The sequence below is a fragment of the Notamacropus eugenii genome, chromosome 7 (genome assembly GCF_028372415.1).
Source record: "Notamacropus eugenii isolate mMacEug1 chromosome 7, mMacEug1.pri_v2, whole genome shotgun sequence".
NCBI classification, from domain to species: domain Eukaryota; kingdom Metazoa; phylum Chordata; class Mammalia; order Diprotodontia; family Macropodidae; genus Notamacropus; species Notamacropus eugenii.
The window spans coordinates 47620749-47639634 of record NC_092878.1 but is presented as its reverse complement, the minus strand read 5'-3'; the positions used below and the strand labels follow the sequence as shown (position 1 = coordinate 47639634).

General features: G+C 34.2%; 1 protein-coding gene across 6 annotated transcripts in view; it reads left to right on the top strand.

The window, feature by feature from the left end:
• STRN3 (striatin 3) overlaps positions 1–16989 on the top strand; it is a 96502-nt gene extending 79513 nt beyond the window's left edge. For all 6 annotated transcript variants that reach the window (XM_072622515.1, XM_072622509.1, XM_072622512.1 and 3 more), the window contains 9 exons: positions 2837–2967; positions 4585–4760; positions 4901–4948; positions 9295–9416; positions 10159–10326; positions 11210–11350; positions 13457–13564; positions 15124–15210; positions 15302–16989. In XM_072622515.1, the coding sequence (XP_072478616.1) occupies positions 2837–2967; positions 4585–4760; positions 4901–4948; positions 9295–9416; positions 10159–10326; positions 11210–11350; positions 13457–13564; positions 15124–15210; positions 15302–15471 (1151 nt within the window). In that variant the 3' untranslated portion in view covers positions 15472–16989. The remainder of the gene's footprint in view (positions 1–2836; positions 2968–4584; positions 4761–4900; positions 4949–9294; positions 9417–10158; positions 10327–11209; positions 11351–13456; positions 13565–15123; positions 15211–15301) is intronic.
• Positions 16990–18886: the final 1897 nt, after the last annotated feature.

Sequence of the window (18886 nt, the reverse complement as noted above, 5' to 3'; positions counted from 1 at the left end):
ACCCCATAGGGACCATGATATAAGGCATTCTCACCTACATTGTAGTCCCACTTCATGTTCCTTAATTATTGAAGTACTGGGGAAACTCTAGTGTACCTTAAAGGTAACAAGGGCTTTTTGAAATCAATTCTGCTACCTGATTTTAGATCACCTACTTTATGTTGTTATATTTAAACTACTTTGCAGGGGGGAAAAACTGATGACTTAGGAGCTATAGAGCAATTTTTTTCATAGTAGTATATATGTATATAGAAAATTTTTGTGATGTATATACATGTTTTATTCATGTATAGAACATTAATTTAAATAATTTACCTAAAAGGAGGTATTTTTCTGAAGGGGAGGTAATTGTCACACCTTTTGAGTGTAATTTGCCATAGTGGTAGCTCTTTGGAGAAAGCAGAATTTTACAGTGTAAAAATATAGCTAAAAAATTCTCACCAGTAGATGTATGTAGTAGTAGGACTGGCTTATAATATGTAACCATACATTTTATGTACTTAATTTTTAATCAAGGGAATATTGAATGTTTTTTTAAAATGCAAATGACCCAGTCTGGTATCAATATTTTATGTTGGCCAACAAATTATTCAACTCTTGGCCTTCTCTAACCTCCCAAATGATCGGAACCACTTATTAATTATTGATTTTATAACTTTAAGATAGCCATGGCTTTTTTTAATCTCAAAGAGAGTTATGGAGTGATATTTAAACTCAAAATTATGAAGATGTATCTGTGTGTATGTGTGTGTGTGTGTGTGTGTACATGTGCTAAAAACAAATTGCAAAAAATATTACATTTTCTAGTAACTCAAACAAATCACAACAAAATGTTACCTACCTTTAACTTTACATGCAGGTTCTTAAAAAATAATCTAAATAGCTAATTACATAGTTTTCAAATTTTTGGCCATTATATGTAATGATACCCAGTATATTAATAGAAATAGGGGGAACGAAGACTAAATTTGTCCAAATTTCTGCAGTTGTAAGCAGACTTAAATTGTTTTAAAACATTACTAAGTATACTCATGCTTATTATTTAGCTGTTTTCACTATATTAAATCTGTTAGTGATTCAGAACTTAATTTTATCTTTGATTTTTTGCACCTAGTTAGCATGGTATGAAAAAATTTAGAAAAACTGTGTTGGTATTAAAATATAGAGCTTATAAGTAGAGGTGAATTTGACTTGCTGCAGTAAATTTGAAAGGTATTACATTTCTCTTTTTTAAAAGTAAATTGTATTTACTTAGTTTCATTTTTTCTAGTATGAACAGTTATGAGCTATTGATGTCATTATTTGCTTTGTTTATTTACATCATAACATTTTCAAAGTATACATGTTCACATAATGATCATCTTCTTTATAATGTGCATTTATATATAATTTCTTCCAATTATATCTGTGCCTGATTTTCAAATGTGGCTAGAATTGCTTAGTAAAAATGTTGTTATGTTGATTCATCTGGTTCTTTTTAGTATCATATTAAAATTTACTTTTAATGTATAATTGTAAATTTCTTTTAAGATCTTACAATTTTCAGAGCAGAAAATGAACATCATTTCTAAGTTGCCTACCCACCCCAATATAAACATATTAGCAGGAGTATAGTAAAATACAGAGGGAAAAGAATTCTTTTAAATAAGCTGCAAATAGAAGAAAATGGCAAATTTTAACCTAACTTCAGCATTGTTTTTTATCCAAATGTTAACATGAGAATCATGATTATTAATATATTAAATAGTATTTAAAAACTAGTTAAATTTGATGCCTCATTTTTAGAATTGAATTTTAAACCTAATAGTTAATTTCAGCTAGTATATAATGGTTGTTTACCTTATAAGCAATTTGGGGAAAATATAAAGAATGTAGGAGAATAGTAGTCATACAATTTTCAAACTGTAAGTAATCTTAGTAGGATTGGACAAGAAAAAATGAAGCCAAGAGACCTTAAGTGTCCTAGATAAGGTCATACAGCTAGTTAACAATGCAGCCAAGACTAGAACTCAAGTTTCCTGGCTCTTAGACTGAAGCCTTCCGTTCTTTTTACTGAATGCATGTTAATAGTGCCTCTGAAAAGGGAGAGACCACATCTAAGGGTGATCATGAAGTACGTGGGATTCAGTGAACTCTGAAGAGTAAATAGGACTATTTTTCTTTATAGCAAATTAGTAAAGATCCTGAATCACAGTAGTTTCATTGCAGCAAATGAATGTAAAATGTTTTAAAGCAATTTCAGTTTAACTGTTCTTTTGAATGTGTATCAGTAGCTGTTTTTCATAAAAGTTTAAAATTGAGTAAGCAAGGAACTAAGAACTTTAAGACTAAAAGCATTTATTATTATTTAAGTATATGTCCTTACATATACTTAGCTATATCTTACAAAATTAGTTATAGAAAACTTTTTATCATAAAGGGATTTATGGTCCGTGAATTCTAGGTAACAACCTGAAATTTAGCATGAAGGAGTATAATCAAGATTCTTCCTATTTCCATCTCAACACGTAAACTCGTTTATAATGGTAATAATGCAAAGACCTGTATAAATGATATTTATGGTGTTATAGAAAGATTTAAATAGAAGTCACCTTGACTTTATAGGAGATGGCAGTTTAGTTAAAAATACTAATTATTTTTGTAGATTTCATTACAATTATTACATATTTTAGCGGGGCATTTTGTAGCTCAGTGGCTTCCTTTTTTGTATATGGGAAGTAGGGAAATTAAATAAGTTGCATTTCTTTTATGTCTTAGTAAAGTACTTAGATTTCCCCAATATTGTATTATTCTGTATGACTTTTCAGCACTTAAGAAGCGGTTTTGTTCTTTATAGCTGAACCAATGTTTCCATCTGGAGGAGGCAAGTCATTTATTATGGGTTCTGATGATGTTTTGTTAAGTGTACTGGGCCTTGGCGACCTTGCAGACTTGACGGTAACAAATGATGCAGACTATAGTTACGATGTAAGTGCGGTTTTATTTTTAAACTTCTTAATGCTTTAATAAAAGACTTCATTTTCAGAATGACCTGTGTAAGGAAATTAATGTCAAGATACATTAAAACGATGAGGTTAAAATGAAACTTAACTTGTTGTGAAGATAAATTTGTTAGGTGTCGTGATTTATATTGAATTTGAAGTTTGGAATGAAATAGGATAAAATAGTTACATATTGGACACAGTGAACCTTTGATTATGTTTACAAATGATAGCACGTGGTGGTATAAACAATCCCAAATAGCAGATAACTAAAAAAATCGTGTTGTGAGCAGATTTACCTTAGCAAAGTTACTAAGGCCATTGTTAAGAAAACAACAACCTAGAGTCATGCTGAAAGCTAGGGGGAAACTAGCCTTAGAATCAGTATCAATAGATTGATATCAATAGATATCAATCAGTAGAATCAGTCAATTTTAATATGACTAGTTCACCTACAATTAAGATTTATTTGGATTTTTATTTCTGTCCAGATGCTTAATAGTACTATAAGTTTACATTAAATTAAGTGAATTTTTTTTCCACATTATTACCAACACTCCTCACTTCCATATTCACGTTGGATAATAAACTCTGTTATCTTTGTTTTAAGAAATGTTTCTGAAAGGCCTTAAAGTGTGAGCTATTAAATTTTAGTAAACATATGATTGCTTTATAAGTGATTTCAAATTCCTGGTGTGTGGGATGGCTCAGGTCCCTACATAAATCAATTACTCAGAGGCCTCTCAAAGTGATGACAGAAAAGAGATTTATTCGATTCTCGAGAATCTGGACAATCCTACAGCAGTTCACCTGGAGTAGGAAAGCCCAAGACAAAGAAAAGGCAGTGATTTATATAGACTCTAACGCAAGTCCCTCCCCCCCCACTGACCATTATTCTCATTAGCTGAGAATATGATCTTACGTTCTAGACACGAAATCTAACCAATCCCTTTTGAAATGAAGACATTGAAGAATTAGGTAAACTTTATCCAATCATTGAGACCCTAATGTACTACACAGTTTTATATCCTTATATGGAATTATTCTGTTCTAAAAATATAGTAACCTTGAGCCTCTCAGTCTTAACCTCACCCCTGGGAGAAGAACTACAATCTGAGAAGTCTTCACTAAACCTATCCCACTCACTGGCAAGATGAGAGGAGCAAATATTAGAACTGCCAGCATTATTGGAGGGTGGGAGAAAGTATTTTATTCCTTTTTCAATAACACTACTTTCCTTTCTGAAAAAAGTTATAATACACTATGTTAAAAAAATAGCCTGGGAAAATGACGTATAAAGATTTTGTTATAATTTATCAGAAGGACATTATTATTTTTAGTTGATAATAATTCCAAATTTAGTTTTCTGATTTAAAGAAATTCCCACTTGGCCTAATGACCTTTTAAACATAAAGTTTTTCGTAAGAAGGTGAATATATTTGTATAAATCGAATTTTTAAATGACAATTTGTAGCATGCTTAAATTTTTTAAATTGAGCATGCAATACTATTTTTTGATGTTTTACAAAATTCTTTTAAAGAATTCAAGTTGCATCTAGCCATAATTATCCTTGCTGATGGTAGTTCATTTTTATCTTTTTAGTTACCTGCCAATAAAGATGCCTTTCGAAAGACATGGAATCCCAAATATACACTACGTAGCCATTTTGATGGAGTACGGGCATTAGCTTTTCATCCTGTAGAGCCTGTTCTGGTTACAGCCTCTGAAGATCATACTCTAAAACTTTGGAACTTGCAAAAAACAGTTCCTGCCAAAAAGCAAGTATTTAAATGTTAGCCTACTTTGTAATTTGATTAGTAATTGCTAGTTATTCATCCCTTTTATATCCCTAATCCAATCTTATCCTACTCTGTAATTATCGCATGATTGTAAAATTATTTTTCTATTTCCTTTTCAGGAGTGCCTCATTAGATGTAGAGCCTATCTACACATTTAGGGCCCACATGTAAGTCTTTCAGATTCAATATGGATAAATACCCGTAGATATTTCTAATTGTTAATCAGATTGCAGGTCATCTAATATTGTTCATCTTTGCATTTTGTGTTTTCCCCATTGCTTAGTGTAGTACTTACACAGAATATAATTCAATGTTTGCTTGCTTTGAATAAAAGTGTTTTTCTGAGGAACTCCACTGTATCAAGAGAGATGAGCTGAGGATTTTATTTGATCTTTGTGCAGAATATTTTCTAGTTTATAATCCTCAGAGGAATCTTTGATCCACCTGAACAGAAAGAAATTGTGGTGGACTCCCATTGAAAGCCATGAAAGTAAAAATCATTTTGCATAAGATGTTTAGAAATTCACAGGCAACAAAAATCCATGAGAGGAACTAGCAGTAAAACCTTTGACCTTAATTGCATAAACAGTCAAGTTGACCTACAGTATAATGTAGAGAAGCAAATTCAATATTACAGGTATTACTGAAATATTGGAGAATGAGATTCATGGTTGGAATACAGCAGGAGAGAGTATTATGCCTTACTCAAAAGGAACGGAATAGACAGAAAGGGAGGAGGGGCAGAGTAGCAAAGTAATTTGGTTGATTAAGAAAATATAGCCACATAGAGACAAATGAGGAAATCCAGGAATGACCAGGGAAGGGAGGAATATTAGAGAGCATTTGAATGAAGATCAGTGGAAGGAAGAACAGAAGTTAAATTGTTACGAGAGCCTGCTACAGGTGACGTAGAAAGAAAAAGGAAATAGATGAATATGGTTAATTGATATACCTGCCTTCCATGGAGATAAAATGCAGTGTAGTCATGGAGGACTTCATTATCTAGACTTTTCGTGATGTTCTTTTTCTCTGTCAAAAGCAGAACAGCTAATTTTTTTTGGCTTAGTTTAATGACAACTTCATCCTTCAAAATTTGGAGGGACAAGGGTGATAGCTAAATTTGGTATCCAGTTACTTCCAAGGAGAAACTGCTTGCTGAAGTAGAAATAGAAAGAATGTAAAAACTCTTTGTTTTGTGACAGAAAAACATTAGAAAGTCTGATTCTGTTCCTTAGGTTTTAGGGGGAAACGTATATTAAAGGGTTCAGAGAGATAAGTATGGAATTTCATGAAACTTATTGGGGAAGTAAGCCCAGGTAAAATGAAAAACTCCTCAAGAATTAAATTCTTAAAGGCACAAAAGCTTAAAGAAGAAGAGGACAATTCTTAATCCCCTATTTGGAATACATAGGAAACTCAGACCAATTTAAATTTTTTAAAGATATAATGCAAGAAAGAATACTGAAGAATATTCTGGATCTTATCTTAAAACAATAGTGTTAGGGACTGCTAAAGCTCTTTAGTCAAGACTGGCAAGCCTTTTGAACAACCAAAAGTGTCTCCAAAAAAAAAAAAAAAAACCCAAACATTTTTGCAGGGGAGGTGGGAGGAGCATAGAGATAAAAGAATGAGATAGGGCCACTTATTGGGGTAGTTTGGCTGATGACATGATGGGGAGGAGGCAGAACTAATCAGCTATTTTTACCTTTCATAACATATGAGAAGCAGTGTGGGTGTAATGTTGACAAAAGGGGTCTTAAGGCCCAGAGGACCTGAATTGAGGTCTTTTGGGCCCATCCTGGCTGTGTCCTGCTGAATAAGTCACCTAACCCATCAGTGCTCTAGGCAACTCTTAGGACAGTAAATCTTAGATCAGATTCTGACATGAATTGGTAAAGGGAGTTTACTTATCCAGAAGTTCTCTATACCAGTGAAATCAAAGGCCCAATTCCTGTCCCTAAACATATTACTATAATTGGGTTCAAAAAATGAACCTGTAAGTTATTAAATAGATGTGTCTAGATAACAGTTTGTCAGAAAAAGATTGGGCGGACAGGGGTTAGTGGACTCCAGGCTGAATATGAGTCAAAAGAGTGATACAGTCAATCCTCAACTTTTAAAGGAGTAATCTTCCTAGGAAACAACATACAAGTCAAAACCACAAATGTTGATGTATTGAACCTTTGGAAAATAGGGGTTAGATTCCCATAACCACCAGAACCTGCAGTCTTTCACTTGAGAGAGATTTCCGAAAGTACGTTTTCTATGTACAGTTTGTTATTAACAAAACATTAATTCTGGTAATACGCACCTTTCCTAGCACAGCAACCCTGAAATAACCCATACCATGCAATACACAAAATAAAATTGGTAACATGCCAAACATTTTTCTGGCTGCCTAAAATTCTGTGATCTTTTGTTCTAACATCTCAAAAGACGAAATAAAACATTGATTTTAGATAATACTCACTTTTCATAATACACGAAATCTATAGTACCATAAATACTGCATAACAAATACAATTCTTAAAATTAAAACTTAGAAACCTGAATCTTATCTTGTACTTTGTCAGATGACAGTGTGAAGATGTTGTACTGTATGCTATACTGCTGTAACCCTCTCTACCTTAGTGGGTCTCGGAAAACCCAAGGAGACTTTCCTGGGGCTTTACTCACCGATATTGGAAGATTCAAGACTGGCAAAATCTTGACATCACCTGACCCTCTTTCCTTCACAGATGGTGGGTGGCATTAGAAATCGTGAAGGATGCAGCAGTTTGAAATAATGTGTCGGCAGTGTCTGCTTTGTGCATTGTTTGAGATCCTTAAGGATTTTGGTTATGGGAGCATGGCAGGGATGAGTTAACATTTAGCCTTGGGGCTACAATTGATGATGGAAATGGCAGCCTTACTAGTTCCAGACGGCTGGATGATCAGGCTGACAGCACTGCAGACATTTCAGTGTGAAGTTCGTTCTTACACCTTTATTTTCTCACTAAGCTACTTTGCTGATTTTGCACACTTGGGCCTAGAGCCCAAAGAGCTTGCCCTAGGCTTAAGGGGCATAATTGCACCACAAAAACTTGAGCTTTAAAGGCAAACAATGAAAATATGCGATAAACTCCTTGGGAGCTCTTTGCAGCAGTAGGGTAAATAAATGAGACCAGTGATGCACTTAGTAGGATACCAGCTGTTCCACGGATTTATGAACATCCCACCTCTCATTTTTTTCTCTTATGCAGAATCACAAATGAGTTTGGTTGACAATCAAAGTGAAAATGAGATTACCAATAAAATCATGTGAATATTTGAAGTCACAAAAAATACATGAATGTTGAGGATTGACTGTATGCGCACTAGTAAATGTAATATTAGGCTATGCTTAGAGGGATATGTTAGTCTTGTTGTCCTGGTAGACCATAACTAGATTATGTTAATTTCTGAGTACCATATTTTAGGAAGAATATTAATAATCCAGAGCAGCCATATCAAACTCAAATAGAAACAGATTCCTATGAGCAACATGTTGACTTAGCACACCACAAATTACTGTTATCTGTCTTGTAATATATTTCTGTTTATTTTCTTAGACATATCCCAATTACATTTTAATCTTTGTTGTAGTTGAATTTGACACTTGACCTAGAGCAGTGCTTCTTAAAAGTTTAAGAAGTGCTGAAGGGGCCCTGACCTAGAGAATGTTCAGAGAAATGGAACTAGAATGGTGAGGGCTCTTGGGAATATGCCCAGTGAGCATTAGTTTAAGGAACAGGGAGTGTTTAGCCTGGAAAGATAAGCCGTTTAGTGAGCTGTCATATGGGAAAGGGTTAACCGTGTTCTACTTGGCCCCAGATTGAATCTTGATATAAGAAAAAAAAATTCTTGTTTTCCAAGAGACAATGGCCAATGTATACATCTGTTACTACTCAGACTGAAGACATAGAACAGGGTGAACAAAACCACCCTGTCTCTGCTGAGAGTAGTTCAGTTTGGCTGCTGCATAAACTGTATGGAGGTAAGTAATTTGGGTGCCTTGACAAGTCAGAGAGTACCAGATGGTGCAGGGTCTTGATTGTTAGAGTTTGAATGTTATTATGTGGAAAATAGAAAGGCCTTGAAAGATTTTTGAATAGTTAAACTAGCTCTAGGAAGGTAGAATTATAGCTAGAACTGTTCTTAGACCTTACCCTAGTCCAGCTATGTTATGTTTACAGACAGTAAAACTGAGCAGAGATAGCATATGCAATTACAGTTGGGGTTTGAGTCTAGGTCCTTGTCAGTTACAAACCATTGTCCTTTTCCTGTGATACACTATGCCTAGAGAAAAAAATTTTGGTGATGAAAGGCGGATTGATGGTAGTGGGAAATAGAATGGAGTCAGAAGAACCTCTTAGGTCAGAATTTGAATGTTCTAGTAAGTGCTTCTAGCCAGCATAGAAATTAGCTTTCAGGTTTTCATTAACTTTTAAAATAAATGCACTGATAAGTATCTTTTTCTTTTTTCTTTTTGTAGTGGACCTGTACTATCATTAGCTATTAGTTCTAACGGAGAGCAGTGTTTTAGTGGTGGCATTGATGCAACTATTCAGTGGTGGAATATGCCTAGTCCTAATGTGGATCCATATGATACATATGGTAAGCAGTAGATAACTGCGATGTCAGTAGGACCTACAGATATGAATGTGTGGTTGTCGGCCGTATTAGGAAATTGTCATCCTTGTTTGGTTCTGCCTCACACTCAACATTTTGGTTTTTAAGTAGATCTTGTTTCGAGGGTCTAATTATTTAGCTGAATAATTTTCTACAAAATGTCTGAAAAGATGTAGACATATAATCTGCAAAGAAAATTCCTTTATTTCTAAGCTTTTTGTTGAATTGGGCAGGAGAAACTTAATTTTTAAAAAACAAGGATGATTTCCCAGTTTTAAGAAATGTTTTCAAAGGGCATTGAAGTAAAGGCAATGTAGAAGAAAGAGTGAAAGGTAAAAGTTGGAACAGCACAACTAATTTGGGCTTTGCCAGTTAATATTGACCACTATGTAACCTGTCTAAGTGTACACTTTTTTCTGAACCATAGCAGATCATGATGGTGATACTGCATTTGGACTTCTGACATAAATATTACCTATGTACTTTGGTGATTCATTTCTTTCCTACCACTAAAGTAAAATGCCATAGTAACTTGAGAATGTAACCCAGTTTGAAATGGAATAAGGGATTATTTAATGCAAGATTTCTGATATATTATGAATGAGTTTATGGTGTTAGTAAAGTGACAGATCCTTTTTACTAATAAACCAAAAGATTTATTTTGTTGTCTTATCTTAATAATTAAATTTACTTTCTCTCCTTTCTTCCCCTAAACCTCCTTCCCTAGAGCCAAACGTTCTAGCTGGCACATTAATTGCTCATACAGATGCAGTCTGGGGTCTTGCCTATAGTGGCATAAAAAATCAGTTACTGTCTTGTTCAGCAGATGGCACTGTTAGATTGTGGAATCCACCAGAAAAATTACCCTGCATTTGCACTTACAATGGAGATAAAGGTAAATAAATTTTGCTTCTAATGAAAAGGCAAACTTTTAAAAAAGAAATTTGTTAAGGTAGAGAGGAGTTAAGTTTTTAATTCCTTTGCTTTTGACACAGTAACTGAAGATAGGTTTTGAGGAATATTCTTACTGGTTAAAAAAATACTAGAAAATTTATGTTAATATTTTGGCTGCCAGTCACCTGTTTAAAGCAAAAGGAGGTTTCACCTTTGATCTTAAAGATCAGTCTAATGATTTAAAGGATCTTCTTTTCAAAATAAACTCTTAAGTAATTTGTGTTAGAAAAAATTGATTTTAATTTTTCTAGCACTTTAAAAAAGCACTTTTTATGTATGTCTGAAGTTGAGAGAGGTGGTTTGGTTTGGTAGATAAAGTGCTGGCCTCAAAGCCTTCAAAACCTGGGTTCAAGTCCTTCATATTGGTTACAAAGACAAGTAATTTAATCTTTTGATTCCCTAAGACTTTTTAGTAACAGAAAATGCTAAACTGCGTTGATCAAAGGAGTTTGCTCACCAGGGAATACCCCTCTAACTAATGAGTGCCACCCCTCTAACTAATGAGTGCCAGCCTTCTTGTCTCTCAGTTTATCTCTTAGTTATAGGTACTATTTATTACCTTGAATCATTTTAAACAATGCAGATGGGTTATATCCTGCTGGTACGACTATGCTTCATGTATATCTTGGATAATTTTTTAAACCTCTCTCTATTCTTGCATCAGTTACCTGAGTGTGTTTTTCATCCTACATGGTTCTGGTAATTGCCCAACATCCTAATTTAGTTGATGTTATGTAGAATTTTTCTTCCCAAAAGAATAAAGATTTTGTAATGATTATTTGCTGTCATATAATACATTGTTATTATTCCTGACCTCTTTTTAGAGCATGGAATACCTACATCTGTTGACTTCATAGGCTGTGATCCTGCTCATATGGTGACCTCTTTTAACACTGGCAGTACAGTCATTTATGATTTAGAAACATCACAATCGTTGTTGATGCTTTCATCACAGGTAGATTCTGGTAAGTTTGCTTGAGGATCATGGCTGTTTTTCCATCATACTTTTCCTGCTGTCCTGTCTTCTGCCCTTCCTATGCAAAGGGGGTGGGAAAGTGCGATTAGGGGATGGGTCTTTAGCTCTCCCTTTTAATAAAGAAAAGCATTTAAGCAAAACCAGCAAATACAGAATGAGTGTGTCTGAATTGTCCTCCTGATTCTCCTCTAAAAGGAGCTGGAGTAGGAAGTGTTTCATCAACTCTTTTTGGAACCAAGATTAGTCACTGTAGTTACTCAGAGTTTAACTTCCTTTTAATGTACTTTTCCATTTATAATAATAAAGTTAATGTATATATTCTTTTTTCTGGTTGTTGACTTCATTCCGCTCATTCACTTTTCTTCCTGCTTGTTTGCCACACCTTTAAGTTGATTGTATTTGTGGTTTCTTATGTTGCTCTAGCTTTTCTTCTTTGCACAAGTCTTTTGTTCTTTTCTTTTAAGTTTCTTGCTACCACAAAAGCATTTTTTCAGGATTTATGGAGCCTTTTCTTCTGCCTTTGTTCTCTTTGCTATATATGCTCAGCAATGTGGCCACTGAGTCAAAAAAAAAAGAATCGTTTAGTGACTTTTCTATGGTAGTTCGTGATTGGTTGGACCAATTTTTAGGCCCACTCAGAGGGAATCATTGTACTTTTCTTTTTTATAACCCCTCCAACACTGACTGTCAGCTGCCAGGCTGCTGACAGGCGTAAGCTTTGATCTTCAGATTGTTTTGATTGTCGTTTGTCTTTACAGATTTAAAGCAACTTTTTATATAATTGTTTATATATTGTGGTACTTTGTTTGAAAACTGTTCACTTTTACCATTTATCTAATGAGGAATGGCCCTGAGTTTTCTTTAAAAGAATGATTACAAGACCAAATCAAATAGTAGTTAGTCTTGTTTCATCAAGTCAGATTATTTCCTGAAGTTTTCATTATAAACTGACTTATTAATAACATTGCTTAAATATAATTAGGAGGTTCAAGGATCAAGAACTAAGTTCTTTATTGGCTTTTTTCTAACTTAATTCTGAACTCTTCATTCTGTGCTCGGGTTATTGTCTTTTTTTTCATCTAGCAAATATAGATTGTGCATTTTTACACATGGGATATGTGACATAGTTCATTAAAGGCTTAGTAAAACCTGTCAGAGTTATGCCCCACTGACATACTATTTAAGAACTGAGGGTTATCTCCATATTATAATGGTACAATTGAGTAGGAGCTTTAAAACCAGCATTAATAAATTTAAAAAAACCCATAGTATATGTAAATTCTTCGATCTGTCCATGGCTTTAAAACTCATCTATATCACAGGAGCCACAATGGTGGATCTCTTGAAGTCTCTTAGTGCATACAGAAATTAGTTTGTTTTTGTTCTTGGAGTTAAAAGGATTTCATGTTTGACTGAGGTTTAGAGCTTAAATGACTTGCTCAAAGTTTCACTCAGCTAGCAAGTGGCAGTTTCTTCTTCTGTAAAGTGGGAATAATATGTGCACTGTTGACCTCACGTGGTTACTATGAGGGTGAAATGGAATTGCTCTATGTAAAGTGCTTTATAATTGTAAATTGCTTTAAAATGTAAGTTTTTCCTACTGTTTCCTCTCCCTTCCTAGATTTGATAAAACCCTTAATTTTTTTTTCTTTCCACAAGGCTAATTTTTATTGTTTGGGTTTACAAAAAGTCTCTAGCACCTCATTTGCATCTCATAATAAACTTATGTAGTTTTTATAAATTAAGTGAAATCTATTGTTTTTTAAAAAATCAGTAATTGGTTTGTTATATTATATTGATTTTTGTCACTGATGTTGTATACTGATCTTAAACATAGAAAAATTCACCAACATTCTAGATAATCTTAAATTTAATGACCTCCCATGTAGAATGAGTAGTGAAAAGGAGCCATAAGCATCACCCTAGACTTTGGTGCTTAGGCCTTAATGTTAAGTAGAGACCTTAATTTGCCACTGACTCCCAATTTAATAGTTCAAACTATGTAAGAGAGTATAATCTCTTGTGATTAGTACAAGATAGTAGTAGTAAAGAAAACTGTATGAGTCACTGGTTGCACTTTTTCTTCTCCATCCAGGTTTACAATCAAATAATCATATTAACAGGGTAGTCAGCCATCCCACACTTCCTGTTACAATTACTGCTCATGAAGATAGACACATCAAGTTTTTTGACAATAAAACGGGTAAGTTGGTCTTGTTATTTTCATCATGAGAATATTACTGCCTTTTTAAATCTTGTTTCTTTTGAAATTAATAATTTCAAAATTATCCCATTAATGAAGTAATGAATCTTTACTTTTGAAACTTTTTGCCATGTATGCTTTAATCTCGATTTAATCTCAAGAATATAGTACCTTTGTATGAAATTTTTTTTTCTTGCTTGAAAATAGCTTAAATCATCTTATTGTATTATCTTCCTGATAAAAGTAGGAAAGTTGATGATATGTAATACATTTTAGCTTTAAAATTTGGAATACTAGTAGTAGTAAGCACTTCCTTGGGAGTAAATGGAAATCAAAATGTTCTTAAAATTCTTTTTTAGCTTAATTCTTCATTTACTTCACACATCTCTCCAGTGATGACTGCTAACTTTTAATGACAGTCATATTCTTTATCATCAAGGAATGATTGCATTATTTTAAATTCACAATTATGTTCACATAGTTTATTTTATTGACTTATCATTCTTTCAAACTAAGTACATATGGTAAGGTTTAACCTGAAAAGTGAATTTCCTGGTTATCTTGCCAGTTAGCAGTGCATCGTACTTTACTTGAGAATTAATAGTAGCCATCCAGCATTTATATGGAGCTTTAAGGCTAAACCTGAATTGAGAGAGAGACACCCCCAACCCACTCGCACCCACTCGCACACACTCGCACACACGGCAGTTCAGAAAGTAGACCTTATTTTATTAGGAGCAGCTCCAGCATTTGAGCAGTAGAGGGTTCTCAGGCCTGGGGAAGTGTGCACGAGTCATAGCGCTTGCCACTTCTCTGACGTCAGTAGAGTGACAAGTTACAGCAGAGATGGCCATTCCCCACTTAGAAGAGTGTTTGGTTCATGGTGCCTTCTGCTTTTCTCATGTCTCTTTAGTCACAAGCACTTATTTCATTAGATTGCTCTTTACAGTGTCTTAAATTGATGCCTGAGTCAATTCAGAGTTAGTTTCTTTGGGCCAAGGGTTCTTAACTTTTAGGATTCATGAACTTGTTCTTGTCAATATTTTTATTTTAATGGTAGTGGTTTCCTTGTAATCTTGAAGTTTTTGTTTTGTTTTATTTAAATTTTATGCGTTAAAAATGTTCTGAAGGAAGGTCTATAGATTTTTTTACCTGACTACCAACCTGGGTCCATAGCCAGCCTTTGTTTACTTGTTCCTGCAACAAGAAATGATCAGCATCTCAGTGGAATAAAGAGCTTGATGAATCCACTGAACAATTGCTTATTTTTCCAGTCTGCTTAAATGTTGTAAAAGTGAATTCACTTCTGCAAATTGTGCAATTTCATAGAGAATCTAGTGATATGATTTTGTTGTCAGTGGCTACCACATGTTGCCAATTTGTTTTGGTTATTTGAGGCTACTTACTAAGAACTTAGTTCTATGTTAGGATTTTGCTCTTATATGAAACTATTGCTATTAACATGTTAAAAAAAATAAGCGTTATTCTCTCTCCAGCCTCCCCACCTCCGGAGTAAATGACTTGGAGAAATTTGACATTTTTTATTGTGTTTCACATAGGTAAAATGATCCATTCTATGGTTGCTCATTTGGATGCTGTTACAAGTCTAGCAGTAGATCCTAATGGCATCTATTTGATGTCTGGAAGTAAGTTTTAATATAATTCATGATGTCTGCATGTTGTATGCTAATTGTGGTTCTGTTGCAAAACCTAATTAATTGTGACCTTCTTCCTTAGGTCATGACTGTTCCATTAGATTGTGGAATTTAGACAGCAAGACGTGTGTGCAAGAAATAACAGCTCATAGGAAGAAGTTGGATGAATCCATTTATGATGTAGCTTTCCATCCGTCAAAAGCATATATTGCCAGTGCAGGAGCTGATGCCCTTGCCAAAGTATTTGTGTGACATAACAAAAACCTGCAATGTAACAGCAGGACTTCTTGGACAGAAAGAGGGAATGCATCACTGCCATCAATGAGGTTACTGATAAGACACTACGTATGATCTGCCTAGGCAAAGGCTTTTGGGGCAGGTATAAATTGGTGAAAATCACCACATCTTGAATAATGTCAGGCTCATTCATTTTAACTGTAATCACTGTATTTTGTGGGGGCAAAAAAGGAAACCAGTATTTGTAGCCTTTACTGGATATGAACTGAGCATATGTCTGTTCATTATGTGTCTAAGCCAACGTGGAGTCTGATATTACAAAAAGACTTACTTTGGACTCTGTGTGCTGCCTTAGGGTTAGGATGTGGTGCTCTCGTGGGGGGAAGTGAGCTCCAAGAGTAGCTTTCTTTTCATCTCTTAGTGATCTTCTCTGTTTATCAGTTGAATGCCACAGATTCCCTTTTAAATTTATTTTGCTTTAAAGAAAAGGAAATTTAACTTAAAATATTTTAGCATTAGTTGCACAAAATGTTTGGATAAAATTCTAGTTTTTATAAGTCTTTTTATATATTTAGCCTGTCACAACAGTGCTCAAGATTGTATGGATGATGTTTTTTCTGCATTATAGAACCCTAAAACACAGAGATCTCACTGACCCGCTGCCGTGTAACCACTCTTCCCTTCTTTTGCCTAATACAGCTCAGCTAAGTCCTTCCATAAGGATGCTAATTCATCATCATTACATAACTGTCTTCATAAATAAAGGACTGTAAAGAAAGATGTGTTAAAATGAAACACTGGGGCTTACCACCCCCAATGAACTCTTTAAAATTTAAAAAAAAAAACACAAAAACAAAAAACTAATCTTGGCATCCTATCACTATGTGATATTTTGTACATCTTACTGTATTTACAAGTTTATTTATCAAGGATTACCCATCTTACTCTAATGGCCTATTGTTATTTATTTCACTTTTTTGTTGGTCTTTATATCCTTTATGTATGTGCTAAAGGGCCCTGTCTATCTATTATGGCATTCTTTGAACAGTCTAAAATAGACTAAAAGTTGATAATTTCATAGTTTAATTTGCAAACCAAGTTATTTTTCTCCCGTTACATATCTCAGTTTACCACAATTCCAGAAAAGCTATCTTGTTTAAAAAATATTTGGAGTGAAAATGTTATATTTGCATTACAAATAGGACACAAAAGTAGTTGAATCAGGATTCAGAAATCTGCTGTGTTTGGACTAGTTATCCCTGTTTTTATTTTTTCAGATGTGCTTAATTTTACGGTGTAACTAAAGATTTTGTTTGTGTAATGCATGATTAAGACAATAAAGTATTTTTTCTAGTCTTCCACAAAACTTTTCTGATCAGTTTGCGAGTTTTGATGAGTTTTGTAAGGTTTTTGTTTTACAAACTATGAATCAGCAAATTTTTAAGATTGTACCACATAGCAAAAGTACAGCTGTTGAAAAATAATGTATATAAAATGCATATAATAAATATTAAATGGTGTACCTGTATGTTACAGTTGGCTACATTATTTTGTGTTGAATAGCAATAAAGTGTAATACTTTATTCTTAGCCATTGAATTAGAGAACTTTTTAGATCCTTTAATTTTTATGCTGCTTAAAACAGCACTTGAATTTTAAATTTATGCTAATTTATCAGTGTTTTGAAAATATTACTCTTTAACAGTACGGTCAACACCAGTCTTGAGAATAACTTTCCAGGAGTTTCATCTAAGTTGGATTTTCTCTTGCAGATCCTGAAATTGGATTTTGGTAATTTGTATCTACTTTGAAATTATATTACGCACATTGAACCACCGTTACTTTCATTTGAATTGTTTTGAAAAGCAATTAAAAAATGTGATCTCTTCTCCTTTCCCTTTTCCTTCTCCCCTCCTCACAAAAGTCAAATCAAAATGTTAATGGGTCTCTTCTCCTCTCCCTCATCCCCTACTCCAATTTAGTTTGTCCTAATCTAGGAAAAAGACATTGAAGATCAAATTGAATTTTTAAGCAGTTCCCAATCTGTGATTTTTGTGTATCAGTCATTTGGATCACTCAACTTAATTTTCCCATAGAATCAATGTTATAAATGATATTTTAATTCCCCAGCCTAATTCTTAAAAACTTGTAATGTAGCTAAACCAGTAATAGTGCTATAAAATACCATTCCTACCTGTAATAATGTTTCTCCGTGCAAATATGTTCAGAATTACAACTTGGGGCATCAGAATCTAACACAAGCACATCAGAATGGTTCTGACGATCTCACCACCTAAACCTCTTCACGTGGGCTCTCTCTGCATTGCTGCCACCACTACCTGTTGCTTTCTGCCAGAGACTTCTTTCCTTTCCAGCTTTTCTCACATTCTCCAATTTCTTAAAAGCCAGGGTGCAAGGAGCATTGTGAAGCATTTTTTTTAATTGCAAGGAGTAAAATAGTTCCCTTCTATTGCTCTTTGCCATAACTGTCTGATACTTCTCCCCAGGGCCTTTTTGCCCTTAAGAGTAGGGTATGGGCAGCCAAGGACTGCTGCTTGTGTCCCCTAAACATTTTGATGTGTTCTTAGAAGTGGTGTCAATTGTAGCGTCATGATTCATTCAACTCATTGATGGAAATAACTACCCTTTTTTTTTCTTTAAGGAAATAAACCTAAGATACACGAAATGATACGCAAATCATATTTCACTCAAGATAACGTAATCATAATTTTAAAAAGTCATGTATGGAAATGTGCATTTACAAAAAACATTGCCGAGCAGTTTGGGAGAGAGGCAGCTTGGGAGTATCGTGTGTCTAGAATAGTAATCTGAAGCATTCTTTTTTTGTCATACACATGGCAGTCCGGTGTGATGCCTTTGACACCTCAGAATAATGGTTTTAAATGCATAATGTAAAATATAATTACAAAGAAAGCCTATTTTGTTGAAGCTCTATAGTTGGGGAGACTGATCACATACAATTCATGCACCAGTTTCTATTAAATACATCTGGTAGTGATGAGCATAGATTACATTTCAAGATACTTGCAACAATGGCAAAGTTAGTGAGAGTAAAGATGTAATTTTTTTCCTATCCAATTTCACAAGCCCTGAGAAATCTTGTCTGTGGACTCCAGATTAAGAACCCCTGATTTATAAGGTTAGCCTTGGGCTCAAGTCTGATATACACTGGTTACTGCGAGACTTTGTGCAAGTCATTTAACTTAGGACTTCAGGGCAAGGCAACTTAGATAATTTTCAGGTGAGTTGGTCTGTATTTGTATAATTTAACTGGATGAAATCACAGGTCAAAAACCAAAGAAAAGAAGAGGTTATGTTTGATACAGTTCAAAAAATTCTCCCTCCCAGTATGTGGAACGCTCACATTTGTCTAAATTAAGCTCCAAACTGTTTGACCAAGTTGTTTTTTA